This window comes from Nannospalax galili, unplaced genomic scaffold (assembly GCF_000622305.1).
Source record: "Nannospalax galili isolate Female #2095 unplaced genomic scaffold, S.galili_v1.0 scaffold1110, whole genome shotgun sequence".
In the NCBI taxonomy this organism is placed as follows: domain Eukaryota; kingdom Metazoa; phylum Chordata; class Mammalia; order Rodentia; family Spalacidae; genus Nannospalax; species Nannospalax galili.
This window is the reverse complement of record NW_008328335.1, coordinates 42,456-69,848: the sequence shown is the minus strand read 5'-3', so window position 1 is coordinate 69,848 and position 27,393 is coordinate 42,456. Positions and strand designations below refer to the sequence as shown.

The 27,393-nt window shown below is 44.0% G+C and overlaps 2 protein-coding genes across 3 annotated transcripts; both read right to left on the bottom strand.

Annotated features, from left to right (window-relative positions):
- Positions 1-646: 646 nt before the first annotated feature.
- LOC103728851 (C-C chemokine receptor-like 2) lies at positions 647-2,449 on the bottom strand. Its single transcript, XM_008826848.2, has 2 exons — positions 2,243-2,449; positions 647-1,708 (listed from the first exon to the last, which is right to left on the bottom strand). Exon 2 carries the CDS (start codon positions 1,694-1,696, stop codon positions 647-649), a length of 1,050 nt encoding a protein of 349 aa, XP_008825070.1. The 5' UTR covers positions 1,697-1,708; positions 2,243-2,449.
- Positions 2,450-18,001: 15,552 nt separating this feature from the next.
- Positions 18,002-22,915, bottom strand: Ccr5 (C-C motif chemokine receptor 5). Of its 2 annotated transcripts, none has more exons than XM_008826842.3 (2): positions 22,861-22,915; positions 18,002-21,314 (listed from the first exon to the last, which is right to left on the bottom strand). In XM_008826842.3, the coding sequence occupies exon 2, from the start codon at positions 21,301-21,303 to the stop codon at positions 20,239-20,241; it is 1,065 nt and encodes a 354-aa protein (XP_008825064.1). In that variant the 5' UTR covers positions 21,304-21,314; positions 22,861-22,915; the 3' UTR covers positions 18,002-20,238. The 2 variants fall into 2 exon arrangements, with proteins under 2 accessions (XP_008825064.1, XP_029415539.1); XM_029559679.1 differs by lacking the exon at positions 22,861-22,915 and adding an exon at positions 21,436-21,693.
- Between the last annotated feature and the right edge of the window lie 4,478 nt (positions 22,916-27,393).

Here is a 27,393-nt window from a genome sequence, read left to right as displayed (position 1 = left end):
TGTTAAATTTCCTAAGATACCATGGCCTTCATGAAAGAGTCAAAGGCAATTTTAGAAACCCTGATAGGCTCACAGGTTGAGGAGACTAGGGAGACCTAGGTATGGTGAGTAGCCAAGGGAACCCAGGGGGTTCCCACAAGACAAGTCACCTCACCTTTGATTTTCAAGCCTCGAGCAAGCTGGTTTTCTCATGATCTATCAGAGAATGGGCCTGAAAAAAATTGCTTCCATGTTAAAGGTTTGGAATGCAGTCAAATTGGGTTTCAGAGCACACGCTTATTTCATGTACTTTGGAAGCTTGACATGCTTGAATAAAGCACAGGCTCTGGAGCAAATAATACACAGGATTGTCTGATTTCTGCCTCTCTGAAGTGTGTAACTTTAGACAGGTTTCTGAACCTCGGTTTACTTCTGAGAGATGTGTGACAAACACTTCCCACAGTATGGACAAGCACTGAGAAGTGAAGGAGCACACATTTGTAAAGGCTAGAGCTATGCCTGAGATTAATTTAATGCCTAGTAAACATTCACTCACTTTCCCCTGTTCTCCCTATACCTTATTTTGTACATATATGTGTTTTAAAGTACACAAATCAATATAAACAAAAACCAATGTTTATTTTCCCCAACTTTAATGCAAGCTGGTTTACAGTTTAGTGGAACAGTCACAGCCTTCCCTTGATGTATATCCCACAGAATAAAAACCAGGTTGAGACCGGATGTCTTTACACCATGAGAACAGGCTGCAGAGGTATTTCCTAAAGTCCCTGTCAAGAAGCAAATAGAGGAGGGGGTTGACACAGCAGTGGATGGTGGCAATAATCTGTGTCACCTGAACACTTGTGTCCAAGCTGTATATGTTCTTGTTCTGCAGAGACATGTGTTCTTGGAGTGTAGACAGGAAAAGTGCAATAGTATAGGGCCCCCACATCAAGAGAAAAACACCTGTTATGACAAAAGCAAGCTTGCGAAGGTCACCCTGTCTCTCTCTGAAGCTTCGCACATTCCTCATTTGCACGAAGCAAAATATAAAAACCAACAGTGGGAAAATCAGTACCAAAATGCTCGTCTTTAACACCAGAAGACATTTCCAGAATGTCTCTTTGACTGGCAGGAAGTGAGGTCTGCTAAACGAGCATTTGTCTTTCTGCCTTTCCATCTGAAATTTAGAAAACAGGAATTCAGGCAAAGTGACCAGGATGGCCATGACCCACGCCAGGACACTTGTAATGGTTCCACCAGGCACTGTCCCGAGGGCTGGGGACAGCCACCTCACATGGAACAACATCTGGTACCCTTGCATAATGAGGAGGATGTTGAAAAGTGCCTCACTGTATAAGCCTGCAGAGTGGAGTCCAAAGAGAACTTTACACATGAGATTGCTAAGGCTTTCCCCACGGAAAATACTGTGAGCCCAGAAAGGCAGTGGAAGCAAGAAGCAAAAATTCGAAACTGCCAAGTTTAGAAAATATATGTTTCCCACATGCTTGAGTCCTTTGTATTTCACCAGGATGAAGACAGCCAAGAGATTGTCCAAGAGTCCAACCACGAACACAGTGAAACACAGCTGCAGCACCTGCTGTGCCGAGAGGAGCTCAGTGTTGTATCTGTCACGCGGTTCCAAGTCACTGTCCTCCAGATCACCTTCTATGAGAACATCATACTCATCCTCGGGGGCTTCTGTGTAATTAGCCATCTTCAGACTACCCTGTTGGGAAACCAGAAGTTACTTCTTCCATTCTACAGCTGAATTCTTCCCAGAGGAAACTACAAACAGAACTGGACTCACACAGACACACTTCCCTTTCCTGAGGCTTGATTTTAGTCAGAGCGAGTTGACAAGTCAGAAGACTCTGTAAACAATTTCTTAACACTTGAACACTTCCCCAGAGCAGAGGCTGTGCTCTACCTCCCATTACATACTCAGGGACTTAGTACCATGCACAGTGCCACCAGGCAGCTAAAGGAGGCAGGACACTGTATTCGCTTAAATTTTTGGCTGAAACAAGACTTTGCTAATGGAAAAGTTTCTAAGAAAGCATATAGTTACAGAGACAAATATCAGGGCTTAGAAAACAGTACATCTCATACTTTCTATGAGTTTGGAAAAGCTTGCCCATCCTTGAAACAGCTTAGTGGCAGGCTATAGTGTCTTTCTCTCAAAGGATATAAACAAATGTTTGTGAAAGTGATATCACACTAACCCTCACAAGCAAAGCTAATGAGGTCCAAGATGACTTACCACTTGCCCAGCTCATGGGAGGAAGGGCGCAGTCTCTCAATCTACTATCCAGGAGACTGTGGGAATGTCAGGGGCAGGAGAGGCCCATTTTCTTCTGAAAAAAACTGGTCCTGACCCCAAGGGGCCAAAGAAACCACTGTTTATCCTGGGCTCTGGCCCTCTAGTCACAGGGCTCAGGGATCAGCTGAAACCAAGGGACTTGAAAGTTCCTCAGACCTTAGGAGTCTCTGTAGAGTCTGAGAGAAACTGGGAAGTTCTTATATCCTGGCCCCTCCCCAGTAACTGCCGTTGACCTTGAAACAGCCGTCCTCCTGGTCACCCCAGGCTTAGTTGCTGCTGCTTCCAGTGATAGGAATGGAATGACGTCAGTGCACTGAGACGCACCCTCTGCCTCCTCACTTTAGCACTCTGGTCAGGTAACTGCTCCTAGAACAGAAAAGTGTCTATTGTTGCCAGGAGTCTAGATGCCAAGGGTCCTGGTTCTCAAATGCAACATCTCACTAGCAGTGGCAGAAGCCCAAAACCTGAGCTGAAAGAGATACAAGCAACGTGCAGTGAGAGTTATGGCACCCGGTACCTGTTGGGGCTTTTTTTGACATTTTCGAAGGGGCTCTGTGCTGAGGAATAAGATTCAGTGCACTGAGACGCACCCTCTGCCTCCTCACTTTAGCACTCTGGTCAGGTAACTGCTCCTAGAACAGAAAAGTGTCTATTGTTGCCAGGAGTCTAGATGCCAAGGGTCCTGGTTCTCAAATGCAACATCTCACTAGCAGTGGCAGAAGCCCAAAACCTGAGCTGAAAGAGATACAAGCAACGTGCAGTGAGAGTTATGGCACCCGGTACCTGTTGGGGCTTTTTTGACATTTTCGAAGGGGCTCTGTGCTGAGGAATAAGATTCCAAGAGAGGATTTGGAGAAACTAGAAGTCACACAGCTGTTATAGATTTGGAATGAGTTGAAGACAGAGCGTGGCAGAAGTGGGTGTTTGTGATGGTAAGCTGGTGAGTTTGGGACTGTGGCAGGTGTTGATGCTAAAGAAAGCAGAAAATTTGCAAGAAGCTGGAAACATCAGGGCTTGGATGCTTGAGGAGGCTGAGCCAGCTCTGAAAGGGATGCAGAGAAAAAAAACCCTGGGAAAATGTGGAGGTGGAGATACAGTGAGGCGGTCAAGGTCCACCCTGAGGATGCTGGTGGGAGAAAGAGACAAAAAAGGGAGAAGGTTGCCTGTGCTGGGAGGACTGGAGATGTCGAGGGGAATTGCTGTGATGTGAAAGAAGTTGAACTGAGAAGAAGAACATGAAATGAAAAATGAATGACAAAAAAGAAAGCTGGGCGTGGTGGCACACGCCTTTAATCACAGCACTCTGGAGGTAGAGGCAGCAGATTTCTGTCAGAAGGAGACCAAGCCTGCTCTACACAATGAGTTGCAGGACAGCTGGGACTATAAAAAGACCCTATCTCAAAAAGACAAAAGAAAAAAATGTAATAAATTGTTCCCAGGTTAATGTCTGTGTAGCTGGATCAACCCAATCTGGGGACCAGCCCTACCGATTGGCATAGTATTTGTAGCTTTGTGATGTCCTTGGTATGGTCAACAATGTACCTACGAAAGTGTGAATATAAAATAAAATAAAAATAGATAATGAGGAAAATATTAGATAAAAACAAAGAAAAAAGAAGCCTGGACAAATATGATTGAGCATTATGCTCCAAGCATGCTGACTGCTGAGGCAGAATGGGAAACAGACTGGTGCTGTGGGAACCCAGGCTGTGGCCACTTCCCAGCAAGCTCTCCCCTCTCCAACTATAGGGATTCTGTGAGCGAATCCTACCACCACAGGGTCACCAGGCCCTGAGAAGCTCTGTCAGCCTGTGGTGGTGGCACCAGCCCAGGGTCAACAGTGCCCCTCCTCCTGCCTCCTGCCTTCTGCCTCCTGCAGCTGTGTGACTTGGTGTCACAGCAGGCATCAGTGGAGGAGGCTTGGATAGTTCCAGATAGGAGAAAGAGAATTGGGAGTGTGCACACTGCCCCTTAGATGACTAAGTGAAGGGAGAAGCAAACAGCAGCCTAACCATAACCCCAGTCCTAACCTATGTGCTTTATGTCACCGAATCAAATGAAACTTAGTTTCCCAAAGGAAAGCACTATCCTGTAAATTTGGAATCACCCCAACTTCCCGACCTATATGCCCTTCACTTTCAGTATTATTTCAGTGTTATTATTCAGCTTGATTCCCAGCATTCTGCCTACTCACATTCAATTCAGAAGACTTTGGAAACTTCTGAATTGGAAGGAAGGTAAAGCTGAGAGGTCTAAATCTAAACCACAGTGAAAGTTTTCTCTACTATTCCCAAATGCAAAAACAAAAGGAGCCATAGTGCTACTTAGCTTTCCATCACTGACAAAACATGAGCTGACTTGAAAAGGAGGACAGCTGGAGTCAAGCCTGGGAGGAGCAAATACTGTGCAAGCATGAGGGCCTGAGTTTGGGTCCCTGGAATCCCATAAAGCCAGGTGAGGTAGCTCATGTCTGTAATCCTAGTGTTCCTAGACTGAAATGGGAGGAGACAGGAGAATGCCCAGAAGCTCCTGGGACAACTCTCGTGGCTTACACAGCAGTGAACAAGAGGTCCTGCCTCAAAAAATGTGGAAGTGAGACCTGACACCCAACACTATCCTCTGACCTCCACACATGTGCCATAGCATGTGCACACTTGCACTCACACACAGGAACTTGCAAATATACATATACCCGTATATCACACACACACACACACACACACACACACACAAACACACACACACAGTCCATGGTCACTTGGCCACATTGTCTTTGGGGCTGTGGTAAGGCAGCACATGGTGGGAACACATAACAGAGGATGTTTGGTCAACTCATAGCAAAGAGAAAGCAGAATGAGAGTTCCAATATTCGCTTCAATGTCACACCCCATAGTGACCTCACCTCTTGCCACCAGGCCCTACCTCCTAAAGGTTCCTCACCTCCTAATAGCCCCACCACATGGGGACCAAGGCTTTAATACACAGGCCTTTGGGAAACACTTATTGAAGTCACAACAGCCATCTGTGTTGGTGATGCTGTCCCATCTTTTGTGGCTTTGCATGTGGCTCACAACCTCTAACTTTGCAAGTCTGGATTCTTCTTTATCATTACAACTCAATGCCACTCTCAGTCTAAAAGCTAACACTTTGTACTCTCACTGCTCCTGTACTCTCACTGCTCCCTTCATGTAGATTACCCATTCATCCAGCAAATGTGTGTAGAGTGCCTAGCATGCATCCAGCCCTGTTCTAGGTGCCAGTAATGCATCAATGATCAAAGGAATCAAAACTCCTGACCTTCGTGGAGTTCATATTCAACAGATTCAACAGTCAGGAGGGAGGGGATGGTGCATACCTTTAATCCCAGCACTCTGGAGGCAGAGGCAGGTGGATAACTATGAGATCTAGGCCAGCTTGATCTACTTAGGGAGTTCCAGGCAGACTAGAGGATACAGGGAGACCCTGTCTCAAAAAAAAGACAAGAAAAAGTCAGTGGTGAGGAAGGAGAATGGGGCTGTAGCAAGAGGCAGCCTTGTAGAGAGGACGGGCAGGGAAGCAGTGAAGATCAGGTCCAATAACCTGCCTCTTTCCTGCTTGCTGCAAAGTTTTTGTATCAAGGAAATTGAAAGAATATGTAGGCCATAATATTAGCAATAGTTACAGAGAAGAAACAAAATTTTCTTCACATCACATTGACTCAATTTTAAAAAACATAGAGTTCACTGTATCCAGTCAGCATTGCTTTCAGCTCCTAAGCCACCCTTCTTTGTCCTGCTCAGTGATTCAAAAGCTGGGCCCTGTGATCATGTCTCATTTGCCAACTGGTGTAGAAGGCATGGGAAGGTGACGTGGGAGCTAAGGTCTTCTCATTCTGGTTCCAGAATTTTGTTTTACCCCAGAACCAACTTGGATGGAGACTACTGCTACACTTCAGTACCTTATTGAGCACACAGAGACTCACAGTCTCTCTTGAATATGCCCCTATTAGACCTGGGAGGAAAGTGTCTTCAAAGTGTTGTGCTTCAGCCTTTGGGCACCGGCTCTTGCCTGCAGGGTTACCCCTGCACCCTTTAGAGTGCTCCTTACTTTCTATAGTGGCTCATGCTCTTACTAGTTAATAATTCTTTTTATTTAATACCCACTGTTCAAATAACTGGTATGATTTGTTTCTCTTGACTGGAAGCTGATTGACACATAAACATTAAATTCAGGTCAGTGACAGGATGCTGGGATGAGTGTTGGCATGGAGTCAGATTTTGGGGTTCTAATTTAGCTTTCAGAATGGTTATTGGATGGCTTAGAATTGCCTTACTCTATTCCTTATAAGGATTTCTTCAGATACATGTTCTGATAGATTTTTTAGCCATCTGATTTTTATTGGTAAATGCTGCATTACAGAAAATTTGGAAAACATAGAGAAAAGAATCTCTTGAAAATGATACTTTCAAATAACATCTGTGCTAATTCCCATACAATCCTGCTTCTCAACAGAAAACGTACAAAAACTACTTTTAGGAAACAGTCTGTTTTCCACTGGGTTATTTTTCTTATTGAATAGCAAGACTGAGGGACTGAGTCCACACATATGATTTTAGGGGTTGGACCACTTGCTAGTATCCCAGAGCTGAGAAAAGGGAAAAAAGCCACAGAACTCCAACATTTTATTGCTTATTGACATTTGTGACTTTCAAAGAAAGATCAAAATGAAACCAAGCAGATCATTTGTAATTCTGGGAATCCAGGACTCTGAGAGGCAGAGGTATGTGTGGAAAGCTTATTGGGCAAGGGTTTCAGCAAACACATCTGTAAAGGACAGAGTGAATCAGAACCAGGCAGAGAGAGAAGGGTACATTGTGGAAACAGCCAAGCCATCAGCTGATCCTACAAGAAACAATGAACATAAAGTGGCTGTTAAGGAGTGTCCTGAATTTGGGTGGTTGGGCCAAGGCCCTCAAACAGCTCCTATTCTCAGTCATTCCATAGGAAACAGCATAGCCTAGGCAAAAAGTTCCAGGTCCCAACAAAATACCCATTTATGAGTATCAGCAGCTCTCTGCCCAGCACCTGAAAAAGGTAGGTGTGTTAACCCGGAAGAGGGCATCTGGGCAGATCCTACAATGTCCTATGTGCTGGAGAAAGGGGAATCTGGGTATCTTACAAATTTTGTTTACTCTGAATAACAAGAAATGGAAACTAAAATTCATGAAGTCACAGTTTCATAAGACCATGAAACCCACAAGGGACTTGTAGACCCTAAAAGAGGAAGTCATGTGCCCTGTGAATGCACAGGGAGCCTGCTGCTCCACCTGACCATTAGCTTGGTTACTCATCTCCTGTCCTCAGAATGTCAACAGAAGGGCCAGAGAGGAACAGAGACATCTTCTCCACCCCCTTTTTCTAGCTGTCTTGTTTCCTCTTCTTTCCTGCCTAATTTTCTCCCTCCAGTTTGATAGGGAAGGATTGGTTTGGATAGACTTGGGTCCAGTACTAACCATATACATGGATAAGAAATGTTTCTTTTCATGTTTTGATGTATAAAAGTAATACATTAAACAGCATCTTAATTTCAAACTTCTATTTTAATAAAATTAAGTTATGACTCATTCTAATTGTGCAGGAAATGTGTTTCAGCCTGTGATGGGGTTAGGTGGCTGTCCTGAGTTCCAGATCCAGTTGGAAGCTCTGCTTCCTTCTTGCTGTCTCTCCCACGGACAGTCCCTGAGACTCTTCGGAGGCTGCACACCATTCCCTTCCCAGGCCCCATAGCCTCCAAGGCTGTGATTTGAGCCAGCTCTCATCTACCCCAGTGTCAATCTCCTTCCTGTCTCAAAGGATTCAGCTGCACCCTCTGGAAAGATTCTTAGAAAGGTGCCTCCATCCCAAGTAAACCAGGCCCTCCAAACCATAAGGCCAGTCTCATCCCTTGTGGAGAGCCCAGACATGGGGGCAGAAGTGGAGCTTTTCTAGGACAAGGAAGAAAACCCTGCTTACACTCCTTTGCCACAGGTCAGTGAGAACGAGAACCAGGCAGGAGTTGAGTGGTCTGTCATTCTGATGGCATCACAGGCTTGTGGATGTTGTCTGCCCTTTTTGTGACATATCCCTGCATCATTTGACATTGCTGGCACTTCCTCTTCTCCTGGAGTCCTCTTCTCTGGGATGCAATGATGGCCTGGATGTGCCTCTGCCGTTCGTAGCACATCTTCTTACTCTTTTGCTGCCTGCATGGCTCTAGGTTCTGTCTGAGCCATTTTGTCCATGCTTTGGGCTCCATTACTGGCCCATGATCCCAAGTACAGATCTCTACTTGATCTCTCTTAGCTCTGTGCCAGTGTCCCACACCCACCTTCCCCTGCTCCTGCCTGGATGTCCCTCATGGTTTCTAACTCAACCTGTCTTAAAAATTGAAGCCATCCTCCCACATCCTGAAGCCAGCACTCTTCATTTCCCTGGGCTGAAATCCAGGTTGGACCCCTCCACCTCTTCCTAAGTGCAGGTCCTGATGATCATCTTTCCTCCCTCATCACATTAAGAGCCATTAACTTCTCCATTCAGAGCATGTTTACCTGATCCCAAACTGTTGTGTTCTGGAAATAGCACTGTCCACACCTGTCTCCACCTCTTCCTCCAGCCTTCCTCTTCCACCAGTCTCCATATGCCAGTACCAATCAGAGGTTCAAAACTGGTACTCACCCTCTGTCTTAGGCCTTCTTTCCACACCATGGGCTTCATGAAAAGCCCACCTCATCTGTCTCCTACCCTCCAGCTTCCAATCCCATTGCTTTCCACACCCTCCTCACTTCCCGTGCTCAAGAGTCCACTGAGCATTCTGAGGTCGCCTCCTCCAAACACCTCCATATTTTCTTATCCATCATTCCCATTGGAAAGCCTCTTTTTACTTCCCACAGATATTTTTCCTTGTATTTTTCTGTATAAGAGACCCCATCCCACCTCAAGCACACATGAACTGAGGAAGATGCCTAACAATCATGGTCTAGAGACCTTACTAGTTAGGAGATAGGTGGCATATGCTTACCTGATCTACTTATGCAATTGAAGAGGCTGGGGAGAGAGGCCCCTGGCCCCCAGTGGGTGGATATGGCAAAACAACACTCATGTGTGGACTGAAAGCTTCTGGGACAGTGTGAGTCTCCTGTGGTCAAGCAAAGAATCCAGGATAGTCTATGAATCTAGAATCAGCTGCAGAAATCAGCCAGGGACCTGTAGCAATGCCCCTCCTGCCCAAAAACCTTTTTCATGAGGCTACAGTGAGCTGAAAGCACTGCGACAGGATTTCCCAACATCAGGTCTGTGAACACTGTGAATTTAATAAGCTAATATTGTATGATGTGATGGTTAATCTTGATTGCCAACCTGAGTGGATTGAGAAGTGCCTAGAGTATCAGACTAGGGGAGCAAGCCCTTCCTCCCAGATAGGATCACATAAAGGGGGAAGACCTGCCCTGAAAATAGACAGCACCATCCCACAGGCTTGGAGTCTAGATGGAATAAAAAGGGGAAAAGAAGAAGAAAGCCAACCAAAAATGATGTGATGGTTAATCTTGATTGCCAACCTGAGTGGATTGAGAAGTGCCTAGAGTATCAGACTAGGGGAGCAAGCCCTTCCTCCCAGATAGGATCACATAAAGGGGGAAGACCTGCCCTGAAAATAGACAGCACCATCCCACAGGCTTGGAGTCTAGATGGAATAAAAAGGGGAAAAGAAGAAGAAAGCCAACCAAAACAAGAATTCTCTCTCTCTCTCTCTCTCTCTCTCTCTCTCTCTCCTTCCTGGTCCTGGCCCTCTCTCTCTCTCTCTCTCTCTCTCTCTCTCTCTCTCTCTCCTTCCTGGTCCTGGCCCTACCATGTGAGCTGCTCTGATCTACCACACTCTTCCTGCCAGAAAGGACTGACATCCCTGAAACTGAGCTGAGATGAACCTTTCCTCCACCACAGTGTTTTGCTCAGTGATGTAAACACACAAAATGAATTGTCCGATAGGATGCCGAGCAGCATCCCTGACTTCACCTTGGAGGTCCTAAAAACAACATGCCCCTTAGTGTGACCACCAAAGTGTCTCCAGATATCACTGAATGTGGTATTGACTGCTCCTCATTGAGAATTACTACACTAGAAGAATAACTGTGGGTTAGGGAAAGGGAAAAAATCATTACGGAGTACAAAAGAGCATACTGAATCCTATGCATGTTTAGTTTGTCTGAAAACCATGGGTTTGGACTCAAACAGATTTTTCTAAATCAAATGCAGTTGAGGGTGAGACATGGATTTTGTTGTTAAAAATTTCCTTTGTACCAAATAACTATGAGATAGAAGACACACTCTTAGGGCTCAACTTGTTGCAGTATCAGAAGTCAGTTTGGACAGCTTGACACTGGATTGGGAAGCCTTCCTACATACCCTAGGGCCATGCCTCAATACATTGTGACTGTTAGTAGTTTCTGGCTCCTGGTGTTAGACTCTTACATAATTCCAAAATAGGAAATTGTGCTTGTTAACAGCTCTTGCACCAGAATAGTAGTTTCTCAATTAATCTTTGTTAAAAACTGAGTAATTTTAAATGTGAATTTTCTGAATTAATGACACTTTCCACTATAATCTTTTATTTACTCATTAGTAAGATTAGTGTGGTAGAGAAGGAAGAATACTCTTTGATGCCTTGAAGAGGGGCAGCACTTTGAGGGAAGAGGGTGATAATCTTTTTAAAGTAATACAGGTCCCTTAAGAAAGCAAGTTCCAGGAGCTGGAGAGATGGCTCAGCAGTTAAGAGTACTTGCTTCTCTTCCAGAGTTTGGTTCCCAGCATCCACATCAGGCAGCTAACAACCACCTGTAACTCCAGCTCCACAGGCTACAATGCCCTCTTCTGGCCTCCATGGGAGCCTGCATACATGTGGTATGCATCACATGCACTTAAATAAAAATAAATCTTAAAGAAAGCAAGTTTCAAAAATATGGGCAAATACCTTGTCACGGAAATGACTAAGAAACACATACTTGTACAATTGTGTAGAAAACCTGTTTGCTACATTGCATGAAGCTCAAGAGAGAGGAGCAGCAGCTGAAAAGCAGAAGTGATTTTTCTGAGCGTGTGGGAGAAGAGGACACTTCAATGTCTGCCCTAGTTAAGCCTTTCAAGGTACAAGCAAGAAACAAATTTTGGCTTGTCTGCCAATGAAGAAAAGCCTAGAAGACTGGTGAAGTTGGTCACAGCACAGAATGAATGGCTGAAGATCTGGACTCGGAAACACCTGACCCAGGTCAATTCTGTGTGGGACGTCTACCTGTTGATAGTAGGTCATTTCTCCAGGGCACTCTGCCCAACTCTGCCTCTGTAAGGTGAAGTTATGGTCATCATTTCTAGATGTTAGAATCTAAGTGACTCATTTTAGGTAGCACACACTGAAACTTTGTAGTAGGAAGGCTACTTCTGTGATACGTGTCCACTTCAGTGACCCTAAAACAAAACTCATTCTTTTCTCTCCTCCTCATCTCTCCTCACTTCCCATCTCTTTCCCCATTTTCTCTCCCCTCTTCTTTCCCTTCCCTTCCCATACCCACATTTATACAATAGTCTGTCCATCCGTTCATCCACCATCCATCCATCGATGCATGTCTGTCTCTATCCATGTCTATCTTTCTCTCTGCATATCTGTAGATCTACTATCCATCTGTCAGCTCATCTCATCTTTGTGCCACTTTAGGCACCTGGACCACACCTTGTTTTATTTTACTTCTGTGCATTTGCAGAATTTTTTTCTGCTTTATGTTTCACTTAACTGCTGCCCATGTCTTACTGTGCTGCAGCACTGCTCTCCCAGAATCCCTTCTAGGTTCCTGTCCTTGGACTGGATAACTCACTCTCCTCTGACTTTCAGAGTCCCCTTGTGCCATTGCTTACCAAACTCCAGTGTGGATTTTTCTATTTTTATACATTTTTAATAATGGACTCATGAAGTCAGGAGCTCTTCCCTAGAGTGAGTCAACATCTTGCACATAGCAAACACAAACATTTGATGAATGAATTGAAAGATGTTGAATGTTGAGCTGTGAATGTTTAATACACATCTAGACTATACGAGAGAGACACCTTCTACTTTCCCTTCTCTTCTTGTTTCTGAATCTGCTTAAAGATGAGTAGAAGTTCTGTCCAAGTTCCCTCTCCCTCTTCAGGGAGAACTGGAAGGAAGCACTGCCCCTCCCTGTCCTAGCCTTGATTCTCCTTTCTTCCATGGGAAGAAGGCAAACTTGGGTGGATTGATTGCTTCTCTTCACAGAGGCAGATCTAAAGGTGAGGGTTCTAGGTCTATATGGGGGTAGGGAGTGATATGTAACCCACTTCCTTCCTGTACCTAAGCCACATCTACTCATGTGGCCTTTCTGATGACTTCTCAATTATATACTGCTCACTTAGTTCTTGATAAGTTAATTACTACTCGATTCTCCAGATGTATAAGAGTATACTGGAACCCAAAGTTGGGGATGTAAACTGGCCTGCTATACCTGGTCTCCTAGTTTGCCCTGTGCTATCTAAAGTCTACATCTAACCACAATTATCAATAAATACCAAGATAATGCACCCAAAATGCTTCAGAAAGAACAACATGGCCAAAGAGATGCCAAAAGTTGTGAGACTCTTCACACTAATTGCTATGATATTTATCTCTACATTAATTAATGTAAAATAGTATTAAATTCACAGGCAAGGAACCCTAGATATATTTCAGTCTTCTAGAACTTCTGTTCCATGACAGAATGTGAGTTGAATTCCTGAGAATGGTTAAGAGCACTGTAGGAGAGGATCTAGAGAGATAGCTCAGGGGTTAAGAGCACTGACTGCTGTTCCTGAGGACCTGGGTTTGGTTCCCAGCCACTAACAACCATCCATAACTCCAGTTCCGGAAGATCTGATGTCCCCTTCTGACACACTCAAGCACTGTACATGGGTACACTTACATACATGCAGACAGTACATTCATACACATAAAATAAAATAATAAAATATTTTTTAAAAAGAGCACTGTAGGAAAGCTCTCATATAAAGAAGTAATGACATTATTAGCAAATTATGAAGGTAGCTAAGAGCTCCAAGAACATCTGTGAGCTAAGTGACACTATATTAAGCCCTTGCCATGCAACCCCTATTTATCATGTGAACAAACCTGTGAGGCAGACATTATCAGACTTAGTTACAGATAAGGAAAATGAGGATTAAAAACAGCAAATTTGCATAGTAACAAAGCCTGGTGCCAAAGTCCAAATGATACTGGAATTTATTTCTATGGGCCCCAGACTTACATTTTTCAGTATGGTAGCCCTGATCACATTACAATTAAATGAAATTTAAAATACAATATCTCAGTTGCACAAATGACATTCTACATTCTTGTGGTGTCAACCATATGAGAAAACACAGGCACAGAGCTTGTCATTATGGAAAACTTTATTGGACAGGCCTGGTTGACAGACTTTCTAGCCCCAGACAGCGCTGGGAGCTGATACAAATAAAACTTAAAACTACCAAGAAGGAAGCAAGGCTTTGAGCCCTCAGATCACTTTCCAAGCTCCCACAGCCTCAAAATGGAACTCAGGTCAGTCTGGATTTTAAGTTTTCACTCTTTTGTGCATGGGTTCTACCTTTCAAGAAAAACTGAGCTAAGCAATCGGCAGAGTCCTGATTTGATTATATATTAAGAAAGGATCATAATTTCTTTAAAGGACATTTTTGAGTGGTCTAAGCTAATGGAAATAAATCAAAGCAGAAGAACTTGAAAATAAATATAAACTATCCTGAAATGTTCCCACCTGACTTCGATTTTTAAACATAATTACAACACAAAGAAAGAGCACTGTCTTGACTCAAACCAAAAAGAATGTTATATCTCCTTTTCAGAAATGCCCCTCAGACTCATGCTTTATGCCTGCTCCCCAGCTGGCGGCACTATTTAGTGAGGCTATGGAGCCTTTAGGAGGTGGGGTCAAGCTACAGAGGCAGGTCACTAAGGACGGTCCTCTATACGTTATATCCTGGCCCCTGGTATCTCTGCTTCCTGGTGTGCTACAATGTAAACAGCCTCTGCCATATACTATCACTGCCATGAACTAAGAGGCTAACACCTCTGAAATGTCAACCAAAATAAATCCTTTCTCCCCTAAGTTTTGATCAGGTATTGTTATGGTCATAGTGATGCAAAGGTAGCTAATACAAGCCAAAATTTCTTTTGTATATGTGCATACATTTAAATTAGATGCCAGGCCATCTGAGTTGCTACCTTTTTGAATTATTATTTTTTATTTTATGTGTATGAGTGCATTGCCTGCATGCGTGTAAGTGTACCTATGATGGGCAATGCCCAGGAAGGACAGAAGAGGGCATCAGATTCCCTGAACTAGAGTTACAGCTGGTTGTTAGCTGCCATGTGGGTGCTGGGAATCTAACCCAGGTCCTCTGAAAAAACAGCCAGTGCTCTTAATAACTGAGCCATCTCTCCAGCCTCTGAATTGCTATCTTAATGCTAACTTCTCAGTCTTTTCAGAATTATGCCTCGCCATGATGAACTGGTTGGATTTCCAGTCCTTCAGGATCATTATTTTATTAGGCAGAGTTTAAAGTGTAGCTTATTAGAACAGCAAGGAAGTGCCAGGGAGGAGAACACCTTTGCCAACATAAGCAAAAATCAATATTCATTTGTCAGACATCCCAGATACAACTTTTCACACACAAGAGATTTGTTCTCTCTTGAAATTGAAGTCTCCAGACTCAGAATGGGAGCCAAACATCTTACTTTTCTCTGTTTCTTACCTAGAAAGTACAGGCCAAAGTATAATCCCAAACCTGAAGTTGAAAACTGAAAGCCTCAAATGCAGATATGTTGTACCTCCAGTGAAGTCTGGGTTCATACACTTGGCGAAACAGCTTTAAGGAAGATGCAGTTAGTGTTCTGTTGTGAAAATCAAGAGAGTGAATCCAGACTCCCCAGCCTACATGCCACCTACTTTCAGGCCAGGCATGATCTTATTATTCAGCTCCCAACCTTCCTTTGCACTCCGCATGACAGACTAGGATTCCAGTCCTCACACCCAGTTTGACAACCCCAGCCTTCACACCCAGTGCCTCTCAAACTTCCCTGCGCTTAGAACCACATGGGGAGTTTCTAAGCATTAGAACCACAGGTCACGTTACAGGCTGGTCAAAGCAGAAGTATTTGGAGTGGGACTTGGTGCCACTTTTTGTAAAGCTCTCCATGTTGCTCCAATATGCAGTTAAGATTAAGCCAGGATCAGCACGCAGCCCTCAGGAGTCACAAGCCTGTCTCCCAATGTTATCCAGGCATGATTGTGAAAGGTGTTAGAGCTCCCCAAACATCCTCTACTCAGTGGCTTATCACTAGCTGCCCACTGAGACTGGGAAACACTATCACAGTGTGTGGATGCTCAGGTCCTTCACAGCCCTCTCTGGGGCTTGGGGTAGACTCTACTCTTCACCTACAGAGAGAGGCCCTGGACTGAGTGATCCTCAACAACCTTTCACTTCCAAAGAATATATTTCTGTAAGGGTGTTATATCAAAGTCCTATTTAGCTGTTTCAAACACTTGGGATATATGGGGCTAGAGTGAAGTGTAAGTAGGTTTGAGTCATTTCATGGGTGTGGAAATTCCTAGTTAGCAATCATTTCCTGACATTATTCAACGTGAGAGGTTCAGCGCTCTGCAGATCTGGGCAGCTGAAAACTTCATTCACTCCAGGTGTCAGCCTGTGTCCTCAGCTGATCTGATCTCCTCTTGTTCTTCAGAAGCAATGAGAAAGAGCTGTGTGTCATCTTCCCTGAACAGCTGTGGAAATGCCTCTGTCCACAACTGCACTGAAACACAAACGTCAAAGGACTGAAGGATACCATGCTTCTTGTCTGGTGTGGTCTGTGATGTCTGCTGGGCGTCCTTAATGACTTGCCAGTGTGGCCTCTCAGGGGCAGTATAGGCCAAGGTTATTCGATGCTTTGAAGGCCTTTCCATTGAATCTAGGTGATGGAAAGAGGCTCAAAACCCCTGCCTATGCTTTAAAAACTGTTTTTCATTTTGAACAAAAATAAGACCCCGAAACATGACAGAATCATAATGATGCTGAACTTATAATCTAACTAAATCGTAACAATGAAGCCAAATATGAAAGAAATACATATGCAGTCATGTGACACCTCAGGCAGCTTTTCTTCATAGATTAATTTAATAATATGAACAAAGGGGCTGGGGAGATGGCTCAGCGGTTAAAATCATTGACTACTCTTGCCAAGGACCCAGGTTATGTTCCCAGCATCCACACAGTAACAGCTGTCTGTAACTCCAGTTCCGGGGAATCAAATGCAGTCCTTTGGCCTCCATGGACATTGAACACATGGGTGTGCTTACATATACGCAGACAAAACACTCACACACATAAAATAAAAATAAATAAATCAAAAAATTTTAATAACAATATGGGAAGGGGAGGAGTATACACATGTACATCAGCCATGAACACTGACTTTTGTGAGATAGTTGATCTTGAACGTCAATTTGACAGGATTCAGAATCTCCTAGGAAACACACCTTTGGGTGTGTCTATGTGGGTATTTCCAGAGAGAATTAACTGACTGGGGTCCTGGGCTGAATAAAAAGAATAAAGGGAGCTGAGCACCAGCATCCATCTAGCTGCTTTTTTGAGTGAAGATGCGATGTGACCAGCTGCCTCACACTCTGGCCAGCATGATAGACTGTATCCCTTCAACTATTAAAAATAAACCCTTCCTTCTTTACGTTGCTTTTGTCAGGTATTTTGTCACAGCAACAAGGAGACTAACATACCTTCCTGTATCACTCATGGAAGCTGGCTTTATCAGAGAAGTCGGGGAAAGCTCCCTTCCACTCTAATCCCAGCTTCCTCCCACTCTCTTCGCTCATTTCACCTTTGGATCTAAGGGATGGAAAGCATTCCTTTGAATCTAGTAAAGAGAACCTGCCTTGCTAGCCTGTCCTGTCTTATGCTGGTCTCATGTGCCTTCCATTAGGAGCATGACCAGATCTAGCAACTTCGACACACAGCCTGCTCTGGAAGCTGAGTCTGCAGCAGACTAAAAACCAGCATATTCCAAACTCTCCCTGGAGCATCTACCTTCTCTTGGGACAACAGACACATGCACAAAATCTCATTATCAATTCTGCAATCACAACCACATTCTGGGGAGGAATTTTAAATATAAGAAAAAGCAATGCTTATAATAATAATCTTCGTCCTCACTGCCATGTGCCTCCCACTTAGACACTGACCAGATCATGAAATAGCATGTCTTTATTTTCAATCAGATTCCTGACTTCTGGCATCAGTTTACAAATGCATGAAAATTTCTGATTGAAGATAAACTCAGTTTGAAATTTATAACCCTTCAGGACAGCTGCTGCCAAAACTCCACCCTTAGAAGTAACATCTATAAATATAAATTATTTTGGCAATTTGTCTTAAAGAAGACAATTTGTCTTAAAGAAGAAAGTCAACTTTTAAAAATATTTAAAAGAGGGCCGAGCGTGATGGCGCATGCCTTTAATCCCAGCACTCCGGAGGCAGAGGCAGGCAAAGCTATGTGAGTTCAAGGCCACCCTGGTCTATATAGTGAGTTCCAGGACAGCTGGGGCTACAGAGAGACCCTGTCTCAAAAAGCCCCTGCCCAAAAAAAATTTTTTTTTAAAGGAAATACAACTCCTTTCCCCATTTAACGAAGAACTGTAATTAAATAAGTACTATTTAAGGATGATCTCCAAAATAAGCTACTTATAAAATACTTTGACAATTGTATGTGCTATTTACTAAGTGAACATTTATCTGGAAGAAGAATACAGTTATTTTTTTTTAACAAAGTGCTTTTTATAAGATTCCTATTGTCTTCCAAAGAATTTGCAAGTTTCTATACATATAAGAATATACGCATACAGCTGGGCATGATAGTGCACACCTGTAATTCCAGCATTTGAAAGATAGAAGCAGGAGGATCATGAGTTTGCAGCCAGTCTGGTCTACAAGGGGTTAGGGGAAGATGTGGGTCACAGGAAAGGAAAAAGCACTTCCATTTACACACTTCCTGCTGACAGCCACAAGCCTCTGGTTTCATATACAGAGCTTGAGAAAAAAACAATAGCACCTCTTATTTTTCAAACATTTCAATCCTCTGAGTGACTTCCACCCCTTTGTTTGCTCCCTTAGTCTTTGCTACGATGGCCTTCCTTAGCTGCTACCAAATTAAAACAAGTAACAACCACAGAAACTACCACAAAAGGCTGAACCTTTCTGCAAGGACTAAATCCCTTAGTGTTTGTGTGGGTTTATGTGGAGAAGGCATCTGGAGAGAGAGCCTGAAGCCCTCACACTTAGCCTGGAACACAGAGGATGGTAATTGCACTTTAATGGCTTCTGAAGCTCACAGTAAAGTAACTTGTTTCCAGAGGGATGTGTTACCCCCTGACTTTGCTGATGAGTAAACACAGAAAGCTGATGGCCTTCCCTCACTTCTTCGCCTCTGCTCAAGGTTATAAACCTCTGGGTTCTAACTATGTAAGCAAACCCTCAGCTACACTCTCATGTCTGTCGTGTTCCTAGACCTCAGGATTCACGAGCCCAGTGTTTCACAGTCATCTGGGTAACCCTCAGGATCACAGCTGGGATTAGGAAGTGATGGCCTGAAGGCTAGAACATTCAGGGAAAGCCAGCCTTCAATCTCTCTGTGCAACTCTGCACTCAGGATATAAAATGAGATTCATCCTCCTAGACCAAACTCTGTTTCCCTCTAACCTCCTTTTGTATTGATAGCTCCTCAATGACTCCTCCAACCTGCTTGAGCCTAGGAATTCTTGCTCACTTCCACTCCCAGTTCATCCCAAATTCTACTGAACTTTACATTGTAAACACAGAAGTGGTGCTTCCCCACTGCTTATCCCAGGCGACTTGATCTCAGTAAAGGCCATCCTCACCCTGACCTTATTGACATCCTCACTTCCCATCCTCACCCTGACCTTATGGCCATCCTCACTCTGACCTCATGGCCATCCTCACCCTGACCTTATGGCCATTCTCACCCTGACCTATTGCTGTTTGTCCCCTTGCCCTAAATTCTCACCATTCCCAGTGCATGATTAGCCATGAAATAAGCTTTCCACACCCTGGCCAGGTGCTCCTCAGTCTGCTTATGGTTTTGAAGGAGCAATGCTAACATGGTACTTCATGACCTTCCTTGATCTTCATCCCTGCAGTCTTCCAAACTAATCTCAGGTCTTCTCCCAACCAAGCTGTGATCATGAAATCATGACACTCAGAGTATGACTCCCCTCTCTTCCACCAAAGATGATCCAACTCAAATACCTTTTCAGAAAGACAAGCCCAGCCCTCCCAAGCCACAGAGCACTCGCCTGGTCCTGCAAGTCTATGGAACTTATTAGCCATATCTTAGCAAGCCATTTCCTAACTAGTCATATTCTTCTCTCAAGGCAAGACAAAGTCCTATTTTAAGTATATTTACAGCCTGAATGTTACCTTGTACAGGGAAGAAACTATACAATATATACTTCATCATTCGTGTTGTTTCTATTCAGATAATGAAGCTCAAGAATCCGGAATTCTGAGGATCTTTTCACAGTGAACTTTTGTGACAAAAGAAGAATTTTCCAATAACTGGAAGTAAGGGAAAAGGAGACCAGGGGCTGCTCTCTTATCAACACTTTGATTCCACTCTCTAGAACTGGTAGACTTAAAAAAAAACAATCTAAATAATGTAAAACAGATGTCAAATACATGGATGGATCTTGGGCCCTCTCTAACTGTAGCTTCTTTATTAAAAGAACCGTTCCCACCCCCAGGCTATGTAGAATAGCTAAGTGATGCGCACAACTCTGTCCAGGTCATAACCCAGCGGAAACTTCCAGCTCCCCAGAGGATCGGGTATAGACTGAGCTTACACGCTCAAGATTGTCTTGCTGGAAGATGGGGCACTGTTTGCAGAGGTGTTTGGCTATGTATTTTTGGAAGAACACAGAGAGATAACTCCGGAACTTCTCTCCAACAAAGGCATAGATGATAGGGTTGATGCAGCAGTGCGTCATCCCAAGAGTCTCTGTCACCTGCATGGCCTGGTCCAGTCTACTAGAGCTATTGCAATTATTCAAGCCAAAGGCCTCCTGGAAGGTGGTCAAGAGGAGGACAATGTTGTAGGGAGTCCAGAAAAGGAAATAGACAATCATGATGGCAAAGATGAGTCTCACGGCCCTGTGCCTCTTTTTCTCATTCCTACAATGAAGCAGGGTGTGGAGGATTCCCGAGTAGCAGATGACCATGACCAGCAGGGGCAGGACCAGGCTCAAGAGGACCATCTTTAATGTCTGGAAACTCTTCCAGAAATGATATTGACTGTTGGGAAAATGAGGACTGCATGTATAGTGGAAATCTTCCTTTTGAGATCTGGTAAAGATGATTCCTGGGAGAGAGGCGAGCACAGCCACCACCCAAGTGATTCCACTTGTCAACACCCCAAAGGTAACTGTCCTGGCTTTGAGAGCAAACACAGCATGGACAATAGCTAAGTACCTATCAACCGTCAGGAGGATGATGAAGAAGATTCCACCAAAATAACCGATGTGATAGAGCCCCGTGAATAACTTGCACATGACGTCCCCGAAGATCCACTCGTTCGCAGCATAGTGAGCCCAGAATGGGAGAGTGAGCAGGAAGAGCAGGTCTGAGATGGCCAGGTTGAGCAGGTAGATGTCCGTCATGCTCTTCAGCTTTTTGCAGCTTATCAGGATGAGGACGACCAATATGTTGCCCACAAAGCCAAAGATGAATACCAGGGAGTAGAGTGGGGGCAGGAGCTGGGCTGCACTTTGTTTCACATTGATTTTTTGGCATGGTTCTGACATACCATAATCTATGTCATAAGTATAGGTTGAACTTGACACTTGCAAATCCATCCTTGGAGGACCTGTGGGTAAAGAAAAGGCAATGTTTAATAAAGTTAAGAGTACTTAGTGATCTACCACAAATGGAAATTGTTTATAGCTCAGTAGATCTTTAACTTGATGTGATTTCTACAGTTAACTTACCTGCTCATCAGATGGAACTGATATTCACTGACACACTCATCTCATCAAATAAAATCTTGTTTTCTGCAGAAATTGGGGGGTGGTAAATTAAGCTGCGGTAACCATTCGAAGAAACTGAGCCCAGTTCTGTGTAACTCACAGGCTTAAGATCTCTATTGAAGCTACGGTTCTTAGGCGTTAGACCACAAACAGCTTGAGCCACAGGAGTTCCAGTAAGAATGCACAGGGCCACACCAGTACCAACCACTCTTTTAAGTTTCTTACCTATTCATTCATTTGATGCTCAAGGTGACTATAGGAGGCAGGCAGTATTAGTCACATCTTTGCAGATAAGGAACCCCCAAGCACAGAGAGAATAAGTAACTTACACAAAGCCACACCATCAGGAAGCATCTGATTTTGAGTGCAGGTAGCATGTACCCTTAACTTCTATGTGTTATCTCTTGCCCCTTGGTAACTAGTAAGTTTTTTAGTAGCCTGATGCCTCTATGTATTCAGAATGAAATGAACTGATGTCCAAGTCCTCTAATAACATATAGAATCTATCGTTAGTGATCAAAGCAGATTCTATTTTCATCTTTTCTTTGAAGTTTGTTTCTACTTCCTAAGTTACCACCATCAAGAGCTCTCATATAAACACAAGAAATGGTCAAGTGGGAATTGTTTCATCCACCTCCATGGGTGAATGCCTCACATGCTGAGTAGTTCAACCTCTACAGCTGGCTTGCCCAGTCTAATTTCTACTGCACTGCTCTGAGAATTTTTTCTGCTTGATTTTTATGCCTCTCAAACACTTTGTACCTCTCATTTAGGCAGCTGGGAGAAAAGCCCAGAAAACCTCACCTTCAAGTGCTGAGCCAGAAAAAGAATGGTATACTAAGTATGCTGTGGAGATGTGATCTGATGTTTGAGATTTGATACGGACAATTTGGGGGTTTCCCTCTTCTGAAAAGGGGGAGAAGGAAAGAGAGATGGAGGAGACAGGGAAGGGGCATAGAAGGAGGTAGAGAGAGAAGGAGGGAGGGAAGGAAGACAGAGCTTCTGGTACCCACAGGTTCCCGGAGACCAGTGAAGAGGTTTCACCTCCTCTGCTCTTCTGAACCGGAGATAATTATTGTCAGATGAGATTTCAGCCAACATCATCCCTCTGGAAGCTTTTCTTTTAAGAAGTGAGAACTTTGTTTATTAAAAGCATGATATTTCCCCCTTCTAAATATTTCACAACCATGTTTTCTATATTTGATGGCATCATATTCTGAAACACATTATAAATTCTGACCCTTTCCTGATCTTAAAGATTATAGTTTCGGATAATTCTGTGAGCACCTGTTGCTGCCAGAAGTCTTCTTGGGTTTCCTGTCAAGGCTTTTTACTCATCACAGAAGCTGAGCTAACTAGCCTGCTAAGAGCTGAGCAGTGACTTACCAGTTTCTTGTAGGGGGAACCGATGTCTCAGCTCCTCCAGCCAGCACAGCTGTGCAAATCAAATATATAGACAGTATAAAGTAGGAAACTCAGTTTCTTTCAAAGAGGGGCGGGGTTTAATGAATAAGAATATTACGTGGTGGGGGGGTCGGATCACTTCTTCTTCTTCTTCTCCTCCTCCTTCTCCTCCTCCTCCTCTGCTTTCTCCTCCTCTTCAAGGTTGCATTTATTTAAAATAGACTAGAAAAGGCAGCTCTTGTCTGACAGTTTCTTGAAGAGCTTCCCTCCTTGGATTATTTGACTTCTGTTCTCTGCTCATTCAGTTACACAGTCTGTGAGACATTAGAAAGAATTAAAGATATTAGAACTAGAAGAACAATTGTATCCATTCCTCGAAGCCCACATTTGAATCAAGGGAGTCACTGTGCAAGACACGAATGATTTATATAACACTTCATGTCCCTCAATAGTAAGGTGTTAAGGCTCAAGGGATAAAAGCATCTGTTCTCCTGATAGTTGCCCTTGATTGAAGTAAACTCCAGACAACTCTAAAACAGAGAGGAGGTTCAATCTGGACATCAGCTTTGTTCCCTTTTTAAGCCACCCTCATCCCCTCCCCTTTCCAAAATTTACTCACGTATTTTCACCACCCACTATGACTCTTCTCTATAAATTAATGCATTTGGTTGTCAAAACAGTTTAACCACACAATCACCTTGTAGCTAAGCACATTTCTTAGTCCCCTCTAGATCTGGTAAATGGAAGGATATGATTCACACACTTATGAGTACCCAGTTCTACAAGAGATCTGAAGATGGCAGAGTTCCTCACTCCAAGAGCGTAATTCATTTGAAGCTTTAAGGAATTTTACACAACCATGAATGGAAGTACGTGGGAAAGTCCAGGGTGATTTGTTCATACTGTATGCAGTCATGTCAGGCCCTCTGAGTGGTTGCTGGCTTTTTACAAAACATCAAGGAAGATAGCAGAGCTGAGAACACAGCTCAGAGCTGCCTCCAAACAAGCAGCTTTGGCTTGTGACCTACAGATAGGCGGAGGAAACTCCAAACAGCAAAATTGTGTCTGCAACCTACAGGAGGCACCCTAGCCCAGAGACCAAAGCAAGACCTCTACAGCCAGACTGCCACACTTGAAGGCCCTCATGTGTTGGGCTGAATAACAGTGGTTGCCTCGTGTGTTTGTGGTAGTAGGTTGCTGTCAGCAACTCTTTCTTGCTTTATTCCTGTTCCAGTTAGCATTCCTAGGATATGACCGTCTCTTTACATTCCAGAACATCTTATCTTCCAGGTAAGAAAAGTTCATCACCAGGAGATTATCAGCTCTGATCAGCGCAGGATCATCTAACTCAGGTTTCTGGGAGAATGCTGATTCTGCACGTAGTCCCTAATCTGACCCTCACATAAATATTCCCACTTCCCCAAAGACTTGGAAGGAGGAACTTGAGACATCAGTCTGCTTCCTTCTGGGTGACTGGCACTTCAATAAAGCCTGCTTTCTTTTTCCAATTCTTGTCTCTTGGGTACTAGTTTTCTATGTGGTTGGCGAGCGTCCAAATCTGAATTTGGTAACAATGTGAGGCACTCACATCCAGCAAGTAGATAAGCTACACATAAAATTAACACTAATGTTTGAGTTGCTCACTCAGTGATCCTTTCTAAATGGACACAATTTAAGATCTTTATGTACTTTTTTATCCTTCTCTGAGGTGGACCTCTCCTATGGTGCTGGACAAATGCCACAATTCTGTGTGTGAATATGTGGGTTCTTATTGTCACTGTGCAGATCTGGGACTTTGCTGTGTACTGAGTTACTGTTACCAGGATAGCTGAAGATGTAGGGACTAGCTCACCCCCAGAGGGCAATGTGGAGCAGCTGAACAGACTGTCACTGACCTCAAGAGTGGCCTAAGCAAGAGACTCACTCTCTGAGCTTCCATTTCCTCTCCCGTTTGTGATGCGCTAGATATGAGTGGCTTCCCCTCTCTGAGCCTGTGCAGTTTGGAAAATACACCTTGGATATTTATCTAATCCAGGGCCAGGCCAGGATTAGAGCCTGCAACAAGGAAGCCCAGGTGAGCAGGGCATTGTTACTCTCTTTTGAGTTTCCGGCCTAGAGATGCAGTCTAGTCATCTCCTAGATAGGCATTCATCCCCCTTGGGGATATGAGGGCCCATGGACTCATGAAGACATTCCTACTAATAAAAGAATGTTGTTCTGTATACTACCACACTAACAGACACGATGCTGCAACTTGATTTACTGATTCCTGCTTCCCTTTCTGCTCACCCCCCACCCCCAGTTTGCATGACTTTGTTCTCATACGTTTTGTATTTAGACTCCCCCTAAGAAATGATCTTATCAGTTTGTCACTATAGACTCAGTGTGCCTGTGGAGGGTGTCTCCTGCCAGCTCTCCTTCTGGGGCACCAGCCAGTGTCTTCAACTTCTAGTGATTGCATCTGTGTCCCTCTCCTTGCTTTGCTCTCACTGCCCACAGCATCTCTGGACTGATGCTCAGAGCATCCTCAACAGGTTGGTGGGGAATGCTGATTCTCCCCTTTTGATTCTCACAACTACAGGAGCACAGTGAGCGAAGCCCTGCTACGCAGCAGCTCTTTTCCAGACCATTATCAGCACTATGATGGGCTGTGAAAATAGCAAGTGAGTCTTTTCAAAAACAATTGTCTAGGGCTGGGAGATGGCATGATGGGTATAGCACTTGCTGTGTAAACATGAGGACCTCAGTTTGGATCCCCAGCTCCCAAGCTAAAAACAAACAAAAACAAAACAAAGCTAGATGTGCCAGCACATGCAAATCCCAGTGCTGGGAGACAGACAGGACTAAGCAGGTGGTGAGTGAGCTTCAGGTTCAGTGAAAGACCTCGTCTCAAACACTGAGGTGGAAAGCAGTAGAGGAAGGCACCCAATATCAACCTCTGGTCTACACATGTGCATCCACAGGTGCACAAACCCACATACACATGTATACACCACATACACACATGCACACACACAAATGTCTAATTATAAAGCCAACACACGCTGATTAAGTAAGAAAAAAATAGGCATAGTCTCTTAATTCCAAAACAAGTTCTTTTAACATACTGCAAACCTGATCCCATCCCATGCACACTTTGTAACTGTCCTCACAAATATGGCACTCTAGCTACTGTTTCTTTTGTAGTTTTTTTTTCCAAGATTGTAGCAGCAGACATTTCCTTGTGTTGTTAAGAATTCTTATGAACATATTTCTTTAATTGCTATTTGTGTTGAGACCTCTGCAGGCAAGTGCATTGATCTTAGTTGCACAGCTTGGTCAGTTTTGATTTGTATTGACCTACAGAATCACCACTCAGATCAGATGATAAAGAATATCTTCCTTCCAGCCCAGAGAGATGTCCTCTGCCTGGCCCAGGGATCAAGAGCCATGCTGACTTCGTATAGACCAGGTGTACTTTAACTTCATAGAAAGGGAATTCCAGATGCTGGCCTTCTTTCTGTTGTCTTTTGTTCCACATCAGGACATAAGATGTGTTTGACAGGGCAGCCAGGCTCATTCAGCAGTTTAGTAACAGTAACAATGTCAAACTAATTGTTACTTTCCTTGATGCTCTTTTGCCCTGTCAGAGAGGAAGCCCCAAGTGCCTCCAGGACTACCTTTTTCAGGGAAGCCAGAGACTCCTTATGTTCCTCACAAAAACAGAAAGAACCCACTCACCACCTCTCAGTGTCACACGTTGTGTGCCCCAGCAATGATGCTTGGGTTTTATGAATCCAGCATCTTCAGCTGATGCCTCACATCTGCCACGGCAACTGAACTTGGGAGGTTACTATGCTGTTTTCCTGTTCCTGTCTTTGTCCTCTGGACATTCATACTGTGAACACCCTCCCAAGTTCACATACTGCATCCCTCATATGCCCCATGCAAAACATCAAACTGTCCTCTCATTAGCTATGTTCAGATGTGGTGTAAACATTGTAGCTCAGTTTGGAATTCTTCCCAACATATTCGTGGTATTAACTTCGGAGCAGTGCCAAGATATAGGTCTAAGGAGATTTGGGGGATGGAAACGGGGTCTAAGTACAACTGAAGTACACAACAGACCACTGTGACCTTGAATAGGTCAGGTCACATCTGCAGCTCTGCATAACAGGATATTATGTGAGGCTCCTCTGGTCATCCTTGACCTGACAACTATCATTTAAGACTAAAGAGAAGAAGTGTTAAGTACTCCACAGTTCTAGAGAAAACCACTGACACCTAAGGTCAGACACCTCTCCCTGGCTTACTAGGAGTTGAGAGAGCCATCCTTGTGCTATCTTGTCAACTCCTTCTAACATCTGCTTAACCAGCCAGTTAAGGAAAGGAGTGGGCCATCTGAGCATGGAACTAGGGAATGGAGGGGGGTGGCAGAGTTAGAGATGGAGTATATCCCAAGACTGAATGCTCACTGGGTTATGTGGCTGCCAAAAAAGGCAAACAGGCAACAACTGTCATGTGGAGCCCATTGTC